Source organism: Buteo buteo, chromosome 12, assembly GCF_964188355.1.
Source record: "Buteo buteo chromosome 12, bButBut1.hap1.1, whole genome shotgun sequence".
NCBI lineage: Eukaryota > Metazoa > Chordata > Aves > Accipitriformes > Accipitridae > Buteo > Buteo buteo.
Window position 1 is genome coordinate 139,588 of NC_134182.1, and position 18,659 is coordinate 158,246.

At 72.3% G+C, this 18,659-nt stretch overlaps 4 protein-coding genes across 4 annotated transcripts; all 4 read right to left on the bottom strand.

Annotated features, from left to right (window-relative positions):
- Window positions 1-2,009: 2,009 nt before the first annotated feature.
- ACADVL (acyl-CoA dehydrogenase very long chain) lies at window positions 2,010-8,105 on the bottom strand. Its single transcript, XM_075042236.1, has 20 exons — window positions 7,987-8,105; window positions 7,447-7,486; window positions 7,012-7,083; window positions 6,852-6,924; window positions 6,686-6,750; window positions 6,422-6,556; window positions 5,882-6,026; window positions 5,678-5,807; window positions 5,476-5,601; window positions 5,199-5,397; window positions 4,582-4,686; window positions 4,410-4,496; window positions 4,234-4,296; window positions 4,016-4,117; window positions 3,715-3,812; window positions 3,530-3,602; window positions 3,374-3,446; window positions 3,043-3,115; window positions 2,865-2,940; window positions 2,010-2,781 (listed from the first exon to the last, which is right to left on the bottom strand). Exons 1-20 carry the CDS (start codon window positions 8,043-8,045, stop codon window positions 2,656-2,658), a joined length of 1,920 nt encoding a protein of 639 aa, XP_074898337.1. The 5' UTR covers window positions 8,046-8,105; the 3' UTR covers window positions 2,010-2,655.
- Window positions 8,106-8,550: 445 nt separating this feature from the next.
- PHF23 (PHD finger protein 23) lies at window positions 8,551-12,825 on the bottom strand. The gene is made up of 5 exons (XM_075041986.1): window positions 12,719-12,825; window positions 11,764-11,795; window positions 11,413-11,505; window positions 10,067-10,673; window positions 8,551-9,835 (listed from the first exon to the last, which is right to left on the bottom strand). Exons 1-5 carry the CDS (start codon window positions 12,738-12,740, stop codon window positions 9,624-9,626), a joined length of 966 nt encoding a protein of 321 aa, XP_074898087.1. The 5' UTR covers window positions 12,741-12,825; the 3' UTR covers window positions 8,551-9,623.
- Window positions 12,826-12,989: 164 nt separating this feature from the next.
- On the bottom strand, window positions 12,990-14,285 carry GABARAP (GABA type A receptor-associated protein). Its single transcript, XM_075042238.1, has 4 exons — window positions 14,039-14,285; window positions 13,561-13,639; window positions 13,330-13,448; window positions 12,990-13,126 (listed from the first exon to the last, which is right to left on the bottom strand). Exons 1-4 carry the CDS (start codon window positions 14,126-14,128, stop codon window positions 13,061-13,063), a joined length of 354 nt encoding a protein of 117 aa, XP_074898339.1. The 5' UTR covers window positions 14,129-14,285; the 3' UTR covers window positions 12,990-13,060.
- A 788-nt stretch (window positions 14,286-15,073) lies between these two features.
- Window positions 15,074-18,544, bottom strand: CTDNEP1 (CTD nuclear envelope phosphatase 1). The gene is made up of 8 exons (XM_075042239.1): window positions 18,062-18,544; window positions 17,265-17,331; window positions 16,933-17,051; window positions 16,726-16,797; window positions 16,508-16,624; window positions 16,097-16,208; window positions 15,929-16,013; window positions 15,074-15,489 (listed from the first exon to the last, which is right to left on the bottom strand). Exons 1-8 carry the CDS (start codon window positions 18,161-18,163, stop codon window positions 15,429-15,431), a joined length of 735 nt encoding a protein of 244 aa, XP_074898340.1. The 5' UTR covers window positions 18,164-18,544; the 3' UTR covers window positions 15,074-15,428.
- Between the last annotated feature and the right edge of the window lie 115 nt (window positions 18,545-18,659).

Here is an 18,659-nt window from a genome sequence, read left to right on the forward strand (position 1 = left end):
GGAGCGGGGGCCGGGGGCGAAGGAGGACCGGGGTGGCTGGAGAACCGGCGGCTTGGGGAGGGGAGGGGGGGCCGGAGGACCGGAGGATGGAGGGAGGACCGGGGCGGGATGAAGGATGAAGGATGGAGGACCGGGGATGGAGGATGGAGAACCGGGGGTGGGGGGTGGGGGGTGGGGGGGTGTAGGACCGGGGGATGGCGGGATGGAGGACGGAGGATGGAGGACCGGGGAATGGAGGGATGGAGGGACGGAGGAGCGGGGGGGCGGGGGGGGGGGGATGAAGGATGGAGGACCGGGGATGGAGGACGGCGGGGCTGGGGGACCGGAGCCCCCGGAGCCCCGGCGGTACCGCGGGATCCGGTCGGAGCGGGGCCGGGGGAGCGGCGGGCGGGGGAGGACGGGGAGGGGGGAGCGGGGGAGCGGGGACGGGACGGGGCGGGCGGGCGAGGAGAGGCCGCGGGCGGAGGACGGGGGGGACGCGGCGGCGGCGGCGGAGCCGGAGCGGAGCCGGGCGGGGGGCGGGGCGGGGGGGTTAACCCTTCCCCTGCCGCCCCCGGGAGGAGCTGGGGGGGGGCGACAGCCGGCACCGTCAGCGGGGGGGCGGCACCGGGGGGGGGGGGCGACACCCCGACGGGGGTGGGGGGTGCAGCAGCCCGGGGGGGGGGGGAGGACAGACACACGGACACACACACCTTGGGGGGGGGTGACACCCCGACACCGTGACGGGGGGGGGGGACACCCCGCGGGGACGCGCAACACCCTGACACGGCGGCTGAGCAACAGCCCGACCGGGCGTGCGACACCCGGGGGGGGGGGGCGACGACACGGGGACGGTGTGTGACACCCGGGGGGGGGCGGCGACACGGGGACACCCCCGCAGCGTGACAGGGTGTGCGACACAACAGCCCGGAGGGGTACCGGGGGGCTGTCGGGGGGTGTCGGGGTTACCCGGAACCGCGGGGGCGCCTCCGCCACTGTCGCCTCGTAGGTCTCCTGGATGTCTGCAGGACCGGGGCAGGGGGGTGTCAGGGGCTGTGCCCCCCCCAACACCCCCAAATCCCCCTCCTCAACCGTCCCGCTCTTAAGTAACAGCGAATTGGCCCCCCACCCAGTGACCCCGCATCACCCCCCACCCCACTCCCACCCCCTAGCCCCCCCCCCCACTCCCAGCCCCCACCTCCCTCCCCCCCCCCCGCCCCCCTATGGCCCCCCCATGCCCCCCCCGTACCGAGCAGGGCCTGGAAGAGGGGGCTCTGCAGCACCCCCAGGAGCTGCTGCGCCCGGAGCCGGGGGGGGGGGCCCAGGGCCTCCTCCAGCAGCCGCAGGGCACCAGCCCCTGAGCACTCCAGTGTGAGTCAGGGCCTCCCCCCCCCCGGTGCCCCCCAATATCCATCAGAGACCCCCTGTGACCCCCCCGGGGCAGGTCAGGGCCCTCCTGGACCCCCCACTGTGGGTCAGAGACTCCCCGTGAGCCCCCCCCAGCCCACAACATGGGTCAGGGACCGTCCCCCCCTCCAACCCCCCTGTGTGGGTCAGGGACTCCCTGTAACCCCCCCAGCACCCTCAATGTGGGTCAGAGTCCCCCATTTGCCCCCCCCCCAGGCCCCAACCATGGGTTGGGGACGCCCCTGTGACCCTCTCAGACCCCCCAGCACAGGGCAGGGAACCCCTTTAACCCCCCCCACGGGACACAGACCCCTGTAACTCCCCCCTCCAGGGATCCTAGCATGGGTTAGAGACTCCCTGTGCCCCCCCAGGTCTCGCCTCTGGGCACCCCAAGATGGGTCAGGGACCCCCAGGCACCCCCCAGCCCCCTGGCCTGGTCCCCCCAGGACCCCCGAGCCCCACGCTCACCCCTCCGTCCCAGCGCCATGGCCCGGGCTAATCCCTGCTGAGCTGCGGCTTAGAGGGGGATTTAGGGTCCCCCCCGCCCCCCCCCCGGGGCATGGTGGGAAATGGAGTCCCAGGGCCCCCCCAGCCCCCCCCCGAGGATGCAGGAGGGAGAAGGGGGGGGTCTCACAGTCACCCTTTATTAAGCAGCTGCAATTAATTAGGCACACAACAGACAGGGCCCCCCCAAGCAAGGGGAGTCCCTCCAAAGCAGGGAGACCCCCCAACAAGTGGGCAGGACACCCTCAAAGCAGGGGGAACCCCCCCAGGCTGCTCAGCCCCTCCCAGTGGTACTGGGCATCCCCAGACCCTCTGGGGGGGGTGTCCCCGAAACTGCCACCACCACAGGCAGGGGGACCCTTGAAACAGCCTTTCCTTAAGGCACCCCAAACTTCCATGATGGATTTGGGGGGTAGCCTAAAGCCCCCCCAGGAGTGTCAATGCTCCTGCCCTCCCAAGGGGGAGCAAAGCTGTGCCCCCCCAAAAAAAGGGGGGGGGTTGAGGTGTCCTGCCCTGGGGGGGGCAGGGTTAAGGCAGTAGACAGAGTTGGGAGAGGGGGAAGGTGATGGGGTTGGGCGATAAAAGGGTGATTTTTGGGTCCACTTGGGGGGGGGTCCAGGCTCCAGCTGAGGACTCTGGGAGTGAGTTGGGGGAGTCCAGGACCAGACTGGAAGGTCCAGGGCTGGGGGGGGGTGTGTCTGGCTCCACTTGGGGGGTCCAGGATTGGGGGTTGAGGTCCCAGGGGGGGCTGGGGGGGGTGGGGTGTCAGAAGCCGAGGGGGGTGGGCCCAACGACCCCCCCGCTCTCCACCACAGCCCGGGCAATGCCCCGTAGGTTGCGGAAGCTCTCGGTGGGCAGCGGCCGCAGCGTCGCCAAAACCCGCTGGTGGGCCTGGAGGGGCACAACAGGGGGGTTGGGGGTGGCACCGGCCCCCCCAGTCTCACCCCCCCAGTCCCCCCAAAACCCCCCCTCACCTCCTGGCACCAGGTGTCGCAGAGGAGCCGCTCGTGCTGCGCCGTGGGTTGCTCCATGGCCAGGGACCGTGACGCCCTGGGGAGGGATGGGGGGGAAGCTGAGCCAGCCCCATACGTTGGGGGGGGGGGGGGCAGGGGGCGGCAGGGCCCCCCTGAACTCCCCCGGACCCCCCAGTACCTGGAGAGAACAACGACCATGGCGTAGATGTCGATGGCGCTGTCGGCCACACGCTTCAGCACAAACTGTTCATCTGTGGGGCAGACAGAGAGGGGATGGGGGGGGCAGCACCCCCAAACCAACGTTGGCACCTACAAACCACCCCTGAACTTCCCAGGGGTGAGGGGAGCACCCAGCACCTCCAAACTGACCCCGGCCCCTCCAGCAACGAAGGCAGCCCCCCGCCAGCACCCCCAAATTGCCCCCAGGAGTGGGGCAGAGCCCCCCGCCCCTTGTTAAGGAGGGTCCCCCAAGCCCACCCCCCGGGGGCCCTCCCAAGCTCCCCACTCACCCACAATCTTCTTGCCATGCTTCAGCAGCAGCGCGTCGGCTGTCTCGGCGAAGAGCTCCAGGCACTGCAGGGTCTGCAGCGGGGTGGGGTGGGTGGTGTGTCATGGCGGGGTCCCCCCCGGCCCCCCCACTGGTGCCCCCCAGTCCCCCCACTCACCTTCTGGGCGCTCTCCTGCAAGTCGGGGTGCACGTGGTCGTGCAGGGAGAGCCCCGAGCCCAGCCCAGCTTTCCTTGGGGGTGGGGGCAGAGAAGTCAGCCCCCTCCCTAAACTGCCTTTCCCCCCCCCGGAAAAGGGGGGCAGCTATGGGGGGGAGGCAGGTGGGGTTGGGGTCCCCCCAGTACCTGCGGAGGCGACGGGTGACCTCTCCAGCCAGGACCCCCACATTGCCCAGGGGGTTCTTCAGGGCCTTCTGCAGCCCCCGGAGCTGTACCCCCAAAGTCTGGGGGGCGGAAAAGGGGGGAAACCCCCGGGAGGGGGGTCAGGGGTGGGGATCCCAAGCCTGGGGTGGGGCACAGATGGGCATCCCCAAATGGGGGGGCAGTCAGGGATGGGGGTCCTCAGCCCCCCAATGCTCCCCCCACCTTCCCCCCAGGACCCCGACCCCCCCGCCTCAGTCCCCCCAGCGCTCCCCAGCCCCCCTACCTGGAAGCCATTGAGGGCGACAAAGAGGCGCAAGATGTCGTTGGTGCCCTCAAAGATGCGGAAGACGCGCAGGTCTCGCAGCACCCGCTCGACGCCGCTCTCCTGCGGGGCAGGGGCAGCGTTTGGGGGGGTCCCCACAACCTGGGGGGGCACCCCACAACTTGTGGGGCAGCCCCATAACCCGGGGGGCAGCCCCACAACCCAGGAGTCCCACTCACCTGCATGAAGCCCATCCCTCCCATCACCTGGATGCACTCGTCTGTCACGGTCCAAGCTGCCTCCTACCACGAGCAGAGCAGTGAGACCCCCCCCGGATACCCCCAAACCCCCCTCGGGGGGTTTCCAAAACCAGCCTCCCCATCCGCCCCCCCCCCCCCGCCCCCGGGTCCCTCACCGAGCCGAAAATCTTGCTGATGGCCGCTTCTATCTGGAAGTCAGTGGCTCCCTGGTCCATGTTGGCGCTGATCATGTACGCCATGGACTGGGGGGCAGAGGGGAGGGTTGAGGGGGCTGGGGGGGGCAGGGAACACCCAGTGCCCCCCCAGGCCCTCTCCGCCGGCGCCCACCTCGGTGACATACTGCAGCAGCGCCATCCGCGCCAGTTTCTCCTGGATGGCCCCAAAATTGTGGATCTTGTCCCCAAACTGGGTGCGGTTGGTGGCATGTTCCACCTGGGGGGAGAGGCACCGGGGTGGGGGGGCTGAGGAGGGGCAGGGGGGGACCCCAGGCCTCATGGTTTTGGCCAGGAGCCCCCCGTGCTGCTGGGGAGGAAGGAAAGGAGCTCCAGGGGGATGGGGAGGGGTCCCCAAGGGGATGGGGGCAGGCTCTAGGGGGGTCTTGGGGGACAGAGGATCCTCGGGGGGTCATTGGGGCATGGAGGGGTCTTGAGGGGGCATGAGGGACCCCCAGGGGCACAGAGAGGGGTATGAATGTGTCTTGGGGCGGCGTTGCAAGGATACAGAGGGTTCCTGTAAGGGTAAAGAGGGGTCTGGGGGGCCTAAGAGGGTTCTGGGGGGGGTCAGAGCATGCAGAGGGGTCCTGAGGGAGTCACAAGGGAGGGTATGCGGGAGTCTGAGGGACCCCCAGGGGCACGGAGAGGGGTACAGAGGGGTCCTGGGGGGAAGGGGTTGAGGGGGTCCCACCAGAGGGTTCTGGGGGTCGTAGGGGATCTGTGGTTACTCACAGCCTTGGCCAGGACCCCCCGCATGGTGCCAGCCATGGCGGCAGCCATCCCGAAGCGGCCGTTGTTGAGGATGTTCATGGCCACCTTGAAGCCCCCCCCGGGCACCCCCAGGACGTTCTCAGCTGGGACCCGCACCCCCTCGAAGTGAACCTCCGCCGTGTTGGACGCCCGGATCCCCATCTTCTTCTCGGGGGCACCACTGGAAGTGGGGGGGGTGTCAGGGTGAGACAGGGGGAGCCAGCACCCCAAAACACCCCCCCCATGGACCCCCACTCACTGGGTGACCCCCCCGAAGCCGCGCTCCACGATGAACGCCGTTATCTTCTCCTTCGTCTCCCCCGTCCCCTCATCCCGCAGTGGCGTCTTGGCGAACACCGTGAAGATCTCGGCCAGGCCCCCGTTGCTGTGGGGAGGGGGTGTGAGGCGGCGGATGGGTCATGAGTACTCAGACCCCTCCCCGGGCCCCCCCCCAGCCCCACCTGATCCAGATCTTGCTGCCGTCCAGGGTGTAGAAGGTGCCGCAGGGGCTGGGCTGCGCCCGTGTCCGGATGGAGGCGGCGTCCGAGCCGCTACCCGGCTCCGTCAGGCAAAAAGCCGCCACCGTCTCCCCTGAGGGGGCACAGGGAGGGGTTGGGGGGGGGTCCCCAGCTCCCCCAGACCACCACCCCCTCACGTCCCCATACCGGTGGCCAGGCGGGGCAGGTATTTCTTCTTCTGGGCGGGGGTCCCATAGAGTAGCAGCCCCTTGAAGCCGATGGACTGGTGGGCTCCCAGCGTGATGCCCACCCCTAGGTCGTGCTGGCCCACGATCTCCACCAGCCGGGCATACTGAGGGGGGGGGGGGCAGAGTAAGAGGGGGGGGGCTGAGGAGCGGTCCCAGGGGCAGAGGGGGTCTCTGTGAGGGGGCTGAAGGGCATTCCCAAGGGGGAGAAGGGGGGCCCGAGGGGGCTGGAGTTATCAGAAGGGTATCCCCAAGGGCATAGGGGGTCTTGGGGGGGGGGGGGGCTGAAAGAAGTCCCCAAGGGGATGAGAGGGTATTTGGGGGCTGAGGGAGGGCTGGGGGGGTCCCCATGGGCTCAAGGGGTGGCTGAAGGTGTCCTCAGGGAGCTTAGGGGGGCTGACAAGTGTCCCCAGAAGCACAGAGGGTCCCCAGGGCCTTGGGGACACCTGAAGGGGGTCCCCATGGGCAGACAAGGGTCCCAGGGGGGGCTGAAGGGGCTCACCTGGGTGTTGGAGAGCCCCAGCCCCCCCATTTCAGGGGGCACCTGCAGCCCGAAGGCCCCCATCTCCTTCAGCCCCTGCATCGTCGCATCCTCTACCCGCTCCAGCTCGTCGTTACGGGCCGGGTTGTTCACCTCCTGTGGGGTGGGGGGGTGGGGTGTGTCAGGGCAGGGGGACCCCCAAAGCACTCCCCCAGACCCAGGATCCCTGGGAAAGGGGGTGCAGCCCCCCGCGGAGGAGTCACCCCCAAAATCCCCCCTTTGCACCTGAAAAAAGCGGGTGATGGGTCCTACCAACTCCTGCAGCGTCTGCTCCTGCTCCTCGCTCAGTGCTATGGGACAGTGGGGGGGGTCACGGGGGGTGTGTGTGTGTGTGCAAAATAAAGGGCTGCTCCCCCTGCTCCCCCCCCCAATTATTTCAGGGTCCCCCTACCTGAGGGGTACGGGAAGACCTGCTCCGTGTTCAACCGCCCCAGGAACATCCCTACGGCGAATGACTTGGACTCCTGGGGATGAGGGAAATATCAGGGGGCAGCCGGTGCCTCCCCCACCGCCCCGAGGGCTGCCCCCCCCCGCCCCGACCCCCCACTCACCTCCAGGGCAGGCTGGGCCTTGGGGGGGGCTGCAGCCGCTGCTGCCACTGCTCCAGTTTTGTGCAGCACGGCCTGCAGAGGGAGATGAGAGCACCCCAAACCCCCCCCGGGCCCCCAAACCATCCCTGTAACCCCAAATCCCCCCATACTCCCCCCCAGGAACCCCAGCCCTCAGAATCCCCACACCAACCCCAATCCGCCCCCCCCAAACAATCCCAAAGACCCCCTACACGTTGATACCCTGCCTAGGGTTTCCCCACACCCCCCCCCCCGGGTCTCCCAAAACCCTCGGGAACCCCCCCAGGGCCCCCCCCATCACCTTTCCCCCAGTTTCCGCCTCTCGCCCTTTGCCCCAGTTCTGACATCACAAGGAGGGGGGGGATCCCAGGGAAGGGGGGGGGTATCCCGGCGGGGATGGTTTTTGGGGGTCCCTACCTCAGCCCCATGCGTGCTCTGCAGCCGGGCCCCACCGACCCTGGGGATGAAGTGGGGGGGTTTCACAGCGGCCCGCCCGGGAACCCCCCAGACCCCCTCAAACCCCGGTGTTCCCTCCCTCAAACAGCCCCATCCCGCCCACACCGGGGGGGGGGGGGCTCCCAAAGTCCTGGGACCCCCCCGAAACCCCCAAGTCCCCCAAAACCCCGACCCCCCGAGTCTCGGGGCTCCCCCAGCCCCAGGACCCCCCCCCCAGACGCCCCCAAAGCCAGAGGTCCCCCTAACCGGGCCGTCCCCCCCCCCAAGTACTGGGATCCCCCCCAAGAGCTGGGTGCCCCCCAAAATCCCGGGACCCCCGGAGTCCCCCCAGCCCCCGGAGCCTCCCGGAGCTCTGGGACCCCCGCCCCCCCGTATCCCGGTGCCCTCCCCAAGGGCTGGGACCCCCCCCCCCCAAAACCCCCTGAAACCCGGGTCCCCGCCCCCCAGCCCCCGCCACCCCCGGGCCCTCCCCGGGCCCCCCCAAAAACTCCCGGGGCTCACCCCGGCGGGGCCCGGCGGAGCAGGCGCAGCCCCAGCCCCAGCCCGGCCGCTCCCCTCATGTCGCCGCCGCCGCTGCGTCCCTCCGGTGTCCCGGGCCCGTCCCGGTGTCCCCCCCGCCCCTCCCCGCCAAGGTCATGGGCCGGGCAGGGCCGCCCCGCGCGGGGCACGCTGGGAAACGTAGTTAACGGCCGAGCGCCGCCCCCGCTACGCTAATAGATGCAAGTGAACCGGAGCGCGGAGCCCCGCCCCGCCCCCGGGACGGGACCGCCGCCACCGCCGCCCCGCCGTAAGATGGCGCCCGCGGCCGGCTGGGACGGAGCCAAAATGGCGCCCGTCGCTATGGCGACCCGCTCCTCGCCGCGGCCCCGCCCCCGCCCCGCCCCCGCAGTGGCCCCGCCCCGCCCCCCGGGAGGGAGCGCGGAGAGGGGCTCGGACACCACCCGGGACGGGGACAGCGACGGGGGAGGACGGTAGTGGACAGGAGCCCCCCCCCGTGGGTGGGTGGGGGGTGTGAGGAGGCCCCCCCGGGTGCCGAAGCCGGACAGAGGGACGCTGACCCCCCCGTACGAAGGCCGCGGCGCCGTTTATTTACAGGAGGGGGCTGCAGCCCCCACGCGAACTCCAAAATATTATTCTTAAAACAAGGGGGGGGGGGGGGAAGGAGCGGGGGGGGAGGATCCCCCAAACCCCGCCCCACCCCCTCGGGGGGGGGGGGCACCGGGACAGACCCGGCCCGTTTTGGGGGTGCCTCCCCCCCCGGGATGCTCCAACCACCCCAACACCCCCAAACCGCGGGGGGAGGGGAAGGGAGGGGCGGCCCCCCCCCCCCGAAAAAGCGGGGTGTAGGGAAATAAAAGTTTAAAAAAATAACACACATGAAAAACCGCTTCCCCCCTCTATTTACAGCCTGACTGTACACCTGGGGGGGGGGCCCAAACCTCTGTCCTGGGGCGGGGGTCTCCCAAAACATCCCAGGGCAAGGACACCCCCACTGCCTGGGGCCCCTCAAACCCCCTGAGTCCTGGGACACCCCCCCTAAACCTCATGGCCCGGGGGTGAGGGTCCCCCCCCCAAAACCTCCTCTGTCCTGGGGGGAGTCAGGGTGAGGGTCCCCCCAAACTTCGTGGTCTGGGGAGAGGGATCCCCAAACCTCCTGAGTCCCAGGACCCCCGCAGGATAAGGGTCCCCCCCCAAATCTCCCCTATCCTGGGGGGGGAGGGCAGCAAGGCTCCCCCAAAACCGTGTGGCCTGGGTGAGGGCCCCCCAAATCTGTTCTGGGGGTGAGGGTCCCCCCCAAACTCCTTCTGTCCTCGGGGGGGGGGGAAGAGACATGAGGCTCCCCCAAACCTCGTGACCTGGGTTACGGGACCACTAACCCCCCCTGTCCCGGGGGGGTGTCCCCCCACCGCCCCCCCATCCGGGGGGATGAGGCTCCCCCAAACCTTGTGGGCTGGGGTAAAGGACCCCCAAGCTCCCCCCCCAACCCCGGGGGTGAGGGACCCCCAAACCTCCTGAGTCCCATCCCTGAGCCCCCCCCCAACACCCCTCCCCCCCCGGTCTGTGTGGATCGGGACGGGGGGAGGTGGTGTGTGTGTGTGTGTGTGTGCGCGCGCCTCACCCCCCCGGGTCGGGGGTCGCTAGGCGTCCCCCCCGGGTCGGGGGGCGGCCGGGGGGGCGCGGCGGGGCCCCTCCCTGCACTTCTGGCAGTAGAAGACGTCGGGGACGTTGTTCTTCTTGACCTTGGCGCAGGAGAGGTGGATCCAGGTCCCGCACTGGCTGCACTCGATCATCGGCCGCCCCGCGAAGGGCTTCTGGCAGTAGCAGGTGATCAGGTCCCAGGAGTCGTCGCCTGGGGGGGGGGACACAACAAAATTGGGGGGGGAACCCTGAAAGGGAAGGGTCGGGGGGACCCCCGACCCGGCCCTGGATCACCCTGCTTGGTGGGGGGGGGGGGGAACGGGGAGGGATGCTGGGGGGGGTACCAGGGGCTTGGGGAGGGGGGGTAGTGAGGGCGTGGGGGTCCTCCAAAGCTGTGGCAACGGGGCCCCCCCCCGACCACCCCGGCGCCCCCCCCGCTCACCCGACTCCACCATGATGTCCTCGTCCATCACCCGCATCTCGCCCTCGCTGGAGCTGCCGTCCCCGTCCCCGTCCCGGCTGGTCTCGGTGCTGCCGCCCTCCTTGGACACCCCCCCCCCCCCCAGCTTGCCCCCCCCCGCTTCCCGGGGCTCGGCCCCCGCCTCGGGGGGCGGCGGGGGGGGCGGGGGGGAGGCGGGCTCCTCCTCCGAGTCCGTCTCGCTGGGGGAGGCCTTGGCCCCCTCCCGCTCCCCCTTCTTCCACCGCCGCTTCTTGCTCTTCTTGATGCGGGACCGAGGCTCCCCCCGGCCCCCCCGGGGGCCCCCCGGGTCCCCCCGCCGGCTGCGCCGCTCCCGCCGCCGGGGGGGCGCGGGGGGGGCGCCGGGGGGGGGCGGCAGGTCGAAGAGGGAGTCCTTCAGGCGCATCTTGTCCAGCAGGGCGCTCTCGGGGGGGGCCAGGCGCCCCAGACCCCGCTTCTTGGAGGACTTGGCCTTGCGGACGAAGGTCTCGATGGTGCGCAGGGCGGCGGGGGCCGAGCCCCAGCCCTCCCCCCCCTCCGCCCGGCCCGGCCCCAGCGGGGAGCTGGGCCCCGACGACGGCCAGCCGCTCTCCTGGGGGGCGAGGGGGGGGTTAGGGGAGGGGGGGGACAACACACGGGACACCCCCCCGCCCCAGCATTGCGCTCTTCCTGTCACGGGGGGCTGCTCTGAACCCCCTTGTCACCCCCGTTTCCTGGGGGTGCCCGAGCCCCCCGCCATCATGGGGGGCTGCCCCCAAAGCCCCCTATCGCTGTTGTCCCGGGGGGGGGGGGGGGGGGCCTGAGCCACCCACCTCCCTCAAGACCTCCATCCCAGGGGTTGCCCCAACCCCCCCCCATGACCTCCTTATCTCCCTATCAGTCCTAGGGGGCTGCCCCAAACCTTTGTCCCCCAACACCCCCATCTTGGGGGGGTGGGGGGCACCCCAAACTCCCCCCATCCCAGGGGCTGCCCTAGCCCCCCCCTCCCCGGACTCCATCTCCCGTCACCCACCACCAGCACCGCCCGCCCCAAAATGTCGGCGCCGCGCGGGGCACGCCGGGACTCGTAGTCCCAGGGGAGGCCGAGACTCCAATTCCCTGCATCCCCCGCGGCGGGGAGGGGCGGGGCCGCGCGAGGCACGCCGGGAGCTGTAGGCGCCGAGGCAAGATGGGGCCGGGGCGAGGGGGGCCCCCCCCCGCGGCGGGGGGGGGGGGCCGGGTCTGACGGGGCGGGAGGCCCCGGGCGAGGAGCGGCGCCGAGCCTGGGTCCCCCCCCGCGACCCACGCCAACCCCCCCCCCCCCCCCCCGGTGCCCCCCTCCCGGGCCTCACCTCGGCAGCCGCCGGGATGTACCCGGCGTAGGCCAGGACGAAGCTGCAGAACTTGTTGAAGTCCTCGATCGTCCGGCGGCGCTTCTCGGGGGGCTGCGGGCACCGGGGAGGGAGGGGGGGGCCGTCAGCACCGGGACACCACCACCATCCCCCCAGTACCGGCCCCGCGGCGCGGCGGGGGTTAAGGCCCGGCGGGAGGAGCCGGCCACCGCTCCCGCCTGCCCGGGCCTCCGCGGGGCGGGGGGGGGGGAGCCTCCGGGGAGGCTCCTGGGCCACGGGGATCCCCCTCCCCCCTCCTCCCGGTAATCCCCGGTCGCCCCCCCCCCTCCCCCCGCTCCCCTCCCCCCTCACCTGCGTCTCCGCCTTCAGGCTCGGGAGCGGGTCTGTGGAGGTGGGAGGGGGGGTCACGGCGGGCCCCGGGGCGGGGGTAGCGGGGGGGTGGGGGGGGTCCCCAGCCCCGCTCCCGGAGCGGTGTCGTGTCCCCCCCTCCCCGGAAGCGTCCCCCTGTACCGAGAGCTCAGGGCGCGGCCGCCCCGGTGCCGGGACCGTTCCCCCCCCCCCCCCCCGTTGCCGCCGCCTCCCGGTCACGCTGGTCCCGGAGCACCCCCCACCTCCCCCCCCCGGGTTCTCCTCCCCCGCCGCCCCCCCCCGGGGCACGTTCCAGTCCCCATCCCCCCACCAGCGTGCGCCCCGGGGCCCCGAGTCCCCGGTGCTGCTCCCGATACTCCACAACCCCCCCCCCCCCGCCCAGTCCCGGGATCGCGCTCCCGGCCACGCTTTCCCCCGGGAGGACCGCCCCCCCCCGCCGGTGCCGGCACTCCCGGTGCTCCAGTTCTCCCCGCTGTCCCGGATCTCCCCCGCCGCTCCGGCTGCCGCCCCCCCCCCCCTTCCCAACCAGTGCCGGGGCTCACGATCCCCCCCCCTCCCGGCCCCGGTAACCCCCTGGTGCCGGCACTCTCGGTGCTCCGGCTCCCCCGCCCCGCTACCGGCAGCCCGGGTGCTCCAGCTCCCCCCCCCCACCGGTACCAGCACTCCCGCTGCCCCCTCGTGCCCCCCCCCCTCCACCGGTGCCGGTGCTCCCGCTCCCCCCCCCGCCCTGTGCCGGCACCCCCTGTGCTCCGGTTCCCCCCGGTGCCGGCACTCGCAACGCTCCCGCTCCCCCCTCGTGCCCCCCCCGCCACCGGTACTCCCGTTCCCCCCCACCCCCGTGCCGGCATTCCCGGTGCTCCCGGTCCCGGCCCCCCTTCGCTGCCGCCGGTGCTCTGGTCCGGCTCCCCCCCCCCCCCGCTGCCCCCGGCACCGGTACCTTCGGGGCCGGGCTCGGCCATGGCGGCGGCCCCGCGGCGGGGTCGGGCCCCGGCTCCGTCCGTCGCTCCCGTCCGGTGCCGCCTCGCTCCGCACCGCCCCCGCCCCGCCCCGCCCCGCCCCCGCCTGCCGGGCCCCGCCCCTCGCCGCCTCACGCATGCGCAAACTCCTCCCCTCGCCCCAGCCCACGCCCTCCCTTCCGGCGCGGGGCACGCCGGGAGTTGTAGTCCCCCCCCCCCCCACCCCCGCACAAAGGAGTCCCGAGGCCGCTCGGCGGCTCCGTCGCGTTTATTGAGGCCGAAGCCGCGGGGCCGCGGGGGGCCGGGGGGGGGCCGGAGGGGGCTCAGGCCCCGTAGACGCTCTCGTCGCTGTAGGCGATGTACAGGAAGAAATCCTCCTCGTGGTGCTCCTGCGGGGGGGTGGGGGTGGGGCATGGGAGGGAGGTCAGGAGTGTCCCGGGTACAGTTTCCCCCCCCAGCACATATACTCCCCCCACCGTGCACAGGTACCTGCCCCCCCCCCCCCGCCCTTAGCTCCACGGGGCACCCAAAGGACCCCAGCCGGGTCCGTGGGGTGCCCCGCTCCCCCCCCGGCTCCCCCCGCCCCCCCAACCTGGTAGAGCTGGCCCATGGTGGCGCTGGTGGGGGGGATGACGTTGTTGACGAAGAAGAAGAGCGCGTCCTCTGCCCGCAGGTGGATCCGCTTCCGGATCAGGAAGTAAAACTGGCCCACTGCGGGGGAGGGGGGGGGCACGGTAAGGGGGGGACCAAGGGACACCCCCGCCCCAGCCGCCCCCCCCCCAAGACCCCTCCCCCCCACACACGACCCCTCCCCCCCCCCCACCTGTCAGGTCCGAGGGCACCAGGTACTTCTTCTTGTCCAGGTCTCCGATTCGGGCCTTTGGCGCCTTCTCCACGATGACCTGTGCGGGGAGTGGGGGGGGAAGATGGGTACGGGAACCCCCACAGCATGGAGGGGTGCGGCCCTGCAGGGACCCCCCCGGGTCAGCCCTGGGCGGGGGGGAGCGATGTGGAAGGGGGACGGGGGCGGGGAGCGGCTCCGGGAGGGGTTCTGGAGGGGTCCCCAAGGGGGTCCCGGACGCCCCGGGGTGGGCGGTTGTCTCGAGGGGGGGGCTGTCGGCTGTCGGGGGGGTCCCCAAGGTGCAACGAGAAGGGAGGAGGTGTTGTCACGGGGGGTGGAGGGGGGGCTGCGCCCGGACGCCTGGGTGCCTCGGAGTGGGGGGTCTCGGCGGGCTCCCCAAGCGGTGCCGGGGGGTCCCGGGGTGCCGCGGGGAGTGTCCCGGGGGGTCCCCCGCCCTCACCGGGACGCGGTCCGGGTACTTCTTGCGGATCTTCTCGCCCTCGCAGCGGCGCTTCTCGAACGGGTGCTCCTCCTTGTACAGGAACTTCATGGCCGGGTCGGGACCGGGGCCGGGGCCTGGGCCTGGTCGGGGCCGGGACCGGGACCGGGACCGGGCCGGGACCGGAGGGTGCGTGCGCGGCGCACGGATACGGCCCCTCCCCCGCTTCCCGGTGCGGCCCCGCCCCCGCCGCCACGCCAACAGCGCAGCGCGCGCGCGCGCCACGCCATCGGCGTAGAGGCCGCCGCCCCGCGGCGACGGGGAAGGGGGCGGCCGCGCCTGCGTACTCGGCGTAGCGCCCGCGCAGACGGCGTAGCGCCCGCGCGCTCGGCGCAGGGCCCGCGCAGGCGGCGTGGCGCATGCGCACGGCGCGTATTGCTCGCCGCTCTGGACCCTCCGTCGGTACGGAAACGGCGTAGGCCCCCCCGCCCCCATCAACGGCGGTTGCGCAATGGGAGGCTGGCGGCGGGGGATGGGGTGGGGGGTGGTTGGAACAGGAACGGGCCGAGGCCCGGTAACGGGGTGGAACCTGCGGGGGAGCGGAAGGAACCGGGCGGTGGCGGCGCGGAAGGATCCGCGGCGGTGCTGCGGCCATCATGTGACTGACGTCACCGCGTGGGGGGGTGAGTCACGTGGCGGGCGGGGTCGCGAGGTAAACAGTGACGCCACGTGACCACCAACCGCGACGGCAGGGGGAGGCGTGGCCGGAGGGGCGAAAGGGCGGAGCCAGCGCTGGCATGCGGACGGAACCACCCCAGGGGGGCGGGGAGCAGACGCGGACGGAACCACCGCGCCTGGAGGGGGGGGGGCACATGGGGGACCCCAGGAAAGGCAAAGGGCACCCAGGCGGCCGGGGGAGTCCCCCAGGCAGCAGCAGTGTTGGGGGAGGATGCAGGGGGGGATGCAGAGACCCCCCCCCACACACACACCCCCCCACTGTGAGGCTGGGGGACACACACAGAGGGACCCCGAAACACAGAGAGGGCAGAGACGCCGCAGGTGGGACCGAGGTCTTTTAAAAACAAGAAGGCGGGGCCGGCAGCACCCGTCTGTCCATGTCCATCCATCCATCCGGTGGGGGGGCAACCCCCGCGCCCCCCCAGCACTGAAGTTGGGGCAGGTGGCTCCATGCTCCCCCCCACCGGCCGAGGGGAGAAGCTTCGTGTGTTCCCCCCTGGCGCATAGTCCATCCCTCGTAGGGGGGGGACACGGGACAGGGGGTCCCCACGGTGCTGGCACAGTCCCCGGGGGGTCCCCATGGCGTGGGCTCTGTCCGTCATGGGGGGGGCCGGGGGGGTCCCCGTCCCTGCAGCGGTGGGGGTGATGGTGACAGGGCGGGGCAGGGCTGCTGTCACCACAGCCGGTGCTGGTGCAGGTTGCGGCTCAGGACGGAGCGGACGTCGGCTGTGAACCTGGGAGGGGTCAGAGCAGCGTGAGACCCCCAAATAGCTCGCTAGTACCCCCAAACCAGCAGAAACCCCAACATCAGGATTGCTCAGGGTCCCACAACCCACCACCTGCCCCCCCCACCCCATCCAGGGCGCCCCCCTGCACCCCCCCCCGAGCCCCTCAGGAACGCCCCTGGGCTCCACTGTGTTCTCCCTGATCAAGCGAAGCCCCGCCAGGACAGCACCTGGGCCTCCCTGTGCCCCCCCCCAGACCTGCTGTGCCACTCAGGACAGGCCCCAGACCCCCCCTCTCTTCCCCCTAGGATACCCCCCAAACCCCACTGTGCCCCCCCACATCTTGCTCTGGCCCTCAGTCCACCCCCAACCATGCTCTGCCCCACCCAGCACAGCCCCCAGACCCTGCTGTGCCCTCCCGACTGTGCTCTGCCCCCCAGGGTCTCACCTCAAGGCATCCAGCATGGGCAGCAGGTTGAGCAAGGCCGTGTCGCTGGGGTCGCTGAACCAGGACTTGATGGGGATGGCATTATCTGCAGGCAGAGGAGGGGGGGTGAGGGGCTGGGGGGGCTCTGGGGCGGAGGGCGGGGGGTCCCAGGGGACGGGGAGGCCGTACCTGGGTGGCTGCGGTAGGCGCCGGGGGAGTTGTCGAGGATGACGATGCTGGAGAGGTCGCTGTGCACCACTGACAGGTCCTTGATGTAGCTGCCCAGCTCTAGCGTGCAGTGCTGGGGGGTGGGGGGCCGGGTCAGGCCCCGCCCCTCGGCCAGCCACGCCCACCAGCTGGCCACACAGCAGCTCTGCCCTCCTGACCTGGCCCCGCCCCCAACCAGTGGCTCCACCCCCAGGCAGCCCCACCCCCTGCCCTGCTAGCCCCGCCCCCTATCAGCGGCTCCACCCCCCGGGCCATTTCACCCAGCCCCAGGCTACTCCACCCCCAGGGCTCACCCCGCCCTAACCCCACCCACTGGCCCCACCCCTTGAGACTCCACCCCATCGGTCAAGCCCTGCCCCAGGCCCCGCCCACCTGCCGGTAGTAGCGCCGGTTGAGGATGCTGCGGTTGTTGTCCAGCTTGTCGGCCACAGCGCAGCCGTAGATCTCCATGCTGGCCGTGAACACCACCAGCTCGTACCACTGGCTCACCTGCGGGCGGGTCAGCGCGGGGGTCTGCCGGGGAGGGGCAGGGCGGGGAGGGCGGGGCCGGGGAGGGGTCCCCAGGGTGGGGCAGGGGGCGGGGCACTCACCACCTCCAGGAAGAAATCCACATGGGGCCGCTTGTGCACGAAGAACCGGACGGGGTGTTTGTCGATGACGACCTGGCGGGGGGTGGGGTGGGGTGTGTGTCAGTGGGACCCCGACACCCCCTGCCTCGGGCTGCGGGAGCTTCAGCTGCACCCCAGCACCTGAGACCCCCAAACTCTGCCCCTGGGGACCCCCACGTCCCCCCTGACCTTGAGGATGAAGTCCGGGGGGGTTCCTGGGCGCACGGTGGGCCGCAGCACGCCGTCATGGTGCGAGTGGATCAGGGTCTCGTCCAGGTCCAAGACGAGGATCTTCCTCTTCACCTGGTCTGGAGGGCGGGGGGAGGCAAGGGGAGTCAGGGTGCCCCCCCAATTGGGGGGGGTCCCCATTAACACCTCTGAACCCCAACACACCATGTCTGTTTCTCTCCTTCCTCCTCAGAACCTCTCCCATTTTGGGGCTCTCCCTGCTCCACCCCCCAGCCCCCCCACCCCCCAGTTTGGGGGCTCCCCACACCCCACAGGGACCCCCCCAGACTTACTGAGGCGGTTGCGGGAGACAGGGGAGAGGGGCAGGACATCGTATCGCACCGTCTGGTACTGGATCACCTGCCAGGAGGGAGAAAGGGACGGTCACATCTGCGAGGGACGCCAGCAGTGGGAGGGGGACAGCCCCCAGATCCCCCTCCCGACCCTCCAGCACCGTGGGGCAGGGCAGCCAAGCCGTAACAGAGCATCGCCCCCCCCAATGCCCAGAATAGAACCCCGGTGTCCGTCCCCCCTATCACCACATCCTGGCAGCGTCCCCTCTGCCGTCACTGCCGGGCACGGGACGGTGGCCGCTGGCACCGAGCCCCGGGGGGGGCTGGCGTCCCACCCCCCGGGGCTAAATTAAACCTCTCACCTGCTGCTCCTCATCAGCGCCCCCACCCCCCCCGCCCAGATGTCTGGGTCCCCCCCTAACGCCCCCCCAAACCCCCGAGGGACCCAGGGTGGCTGCGGTCACCCAGCGTGCCCCCACTTTGGGGACGTGGAGGAGCCCAGATGCGCTGTCCCCCGTTGGCTGGGGACCCCCCCAGCGTCCCTCAAGCCGGAGGGACGGGGGGCTCCATTGGGGAAACTGAGGTATGGACCGAGCCCCCCCTCCCCCCACCAACCGGCCCCACTGCCCAGATGGATGTGGAAGCCCCTGGCCCCGGAGGAAATGGGGGGACCAGGAACCCCCACAGCCGGGCCTGGCCCCCCGCAAAGTCCCGGTACAGTCGGCGCCCGCCCGCCCTCCCCCCCCCATCTCCCCCCGCCGGTACTCACGGTGCGGCCCCCCGCTCCCGGTACTCACGGTGCGGACCTGCCGGCGCAGCATGTAGAGGAGGAAGCTCCAGAGTTTGGTGGCGAAGGCCACGAAGGTGCGGAGCCCCAGCAGGCACTGGGTCCGCATCATCCCGGCACCGGCCCCGCCGCCGCCGCCCCCCGCCCGGCCCAGCTCCGCCAGCTTCGCGCCCCCCGCGCCGGGGGCGGCGGCGGCCCCAGCCCCGGGCCGGCCCCGGGACCCCCGGCCCCGCTGCGGCCGCCGGCCCGGGGGAAGGCGGCGCGGGGGAGGCGGCTCCGGAGGTAGCGGCGGCCCCGGGAGTAGCGGCGGCCCGGAGAAGGGGGCGGCGGCGGCGCCGGAGGCGCGGGGGAGGCGGTCCCGGGGAAGGGCCCCCGGCGGTCCCCGGCCGCGGCGGGTCGGGCGAGCTCGGCCGTTACCGGCGGGCGCCCCCGGCCGCCGCCATCGCGCTCCCGCCCGGCCCCTCCCGCCGCTCTCGCCGCCGCCGGGGTCACTTCCGGCCGAGCACTTCCGGGGCGCGGGCGCGGCGCCAAGGCCGGCCGCGAGGGGCGGGGTCTGCCGCGCCTGCGCGGCGGCCGGGGGCGTGGCCTCCGCCGAGGGGAGGGAGGGG

Coding starts and splice junctions, on each gene's coding strand:
- ACADVL (XM_075042236.1), bottom strand. CDS start 8,045: ATGAGGGGAGCGGCCGGGCTGGGGCTGGGGCTGCGCCTGCTCCGCCGG. Junction 6,751..6,851: donor GGTCTTCCCGTACCCCTCAG/GTAGGGGGACCC, acceptor ACTGTCCCATAG/CACTGAGCGAGGAGCAGGAG. Junction 6,027..6,421: donor TGGGGCTCTCCAACACCCAG/GTGAGCCCCTTC, acceptor CCCCCCCCTCAG/TATGCCCGGCTGGTGGAGAT.
- PHF23 (XM_075041986.1), bottom strand. CDS start 12,740: ATGGCCGAGCCCGGCCCCGAAG. Junction 11,796..12,718: donor GGCCGAGCCCGGCCCCGAAG/GTACCGGTGCCG, acceptor CCACCTCCACAG/ACCCGCTCCCGAGCCTGAAG. Junction 11,506..11,763: donor GCCTGAAGGCGGAGACGCAG/GTGAGGGGGGAG, acceptor CGGTGCCCGCAG/CCCCCCGAGAAGCGCCGCCG.
- GABARAP (XM_075042238.1), bottom strand. CDS start 14,128: ATGAAGTTCCTGTACAAGGAGGAGCACCCGTTCGAGAAGCGCCGCTGC. Junction 13,640..14,038: donor AGTACCCGGACCGCGTCCCG/GTGAGGGCGGGG, acceptor CTCCCCGCACAG/GTCATCGTGGAGAAGGCGCC. Junction 13,127..13,329: donor CCATGGGCCAGCTCTACCAG/GTTGGGGGGGCG, acceptor ACCCCCCCGCAG/GAGCACCACGAGGAGGATTT.
- CTDNEP1 (XM_075042239.1), bottom strand. CDS start 18,163: ATGATGCGGACCCAGTGCCTGCTGGGGCTCCGCACCTTCGTGGCCTTC. Junction 17,332..18,061: donor TGCGCCGGCAGGTCCGCACC/GTGAGTACCGGG, acceptor CCCTCCTGGCAG/GTGATCCAGTACCAGACGGT. Junction 16,798..16,932: donor CCCCGGACTTCATCCTCAAG/GTCAGGGGGGAC, acceptor ACCCCCCGCCAG/GTCGTCATCGACAAACACCC.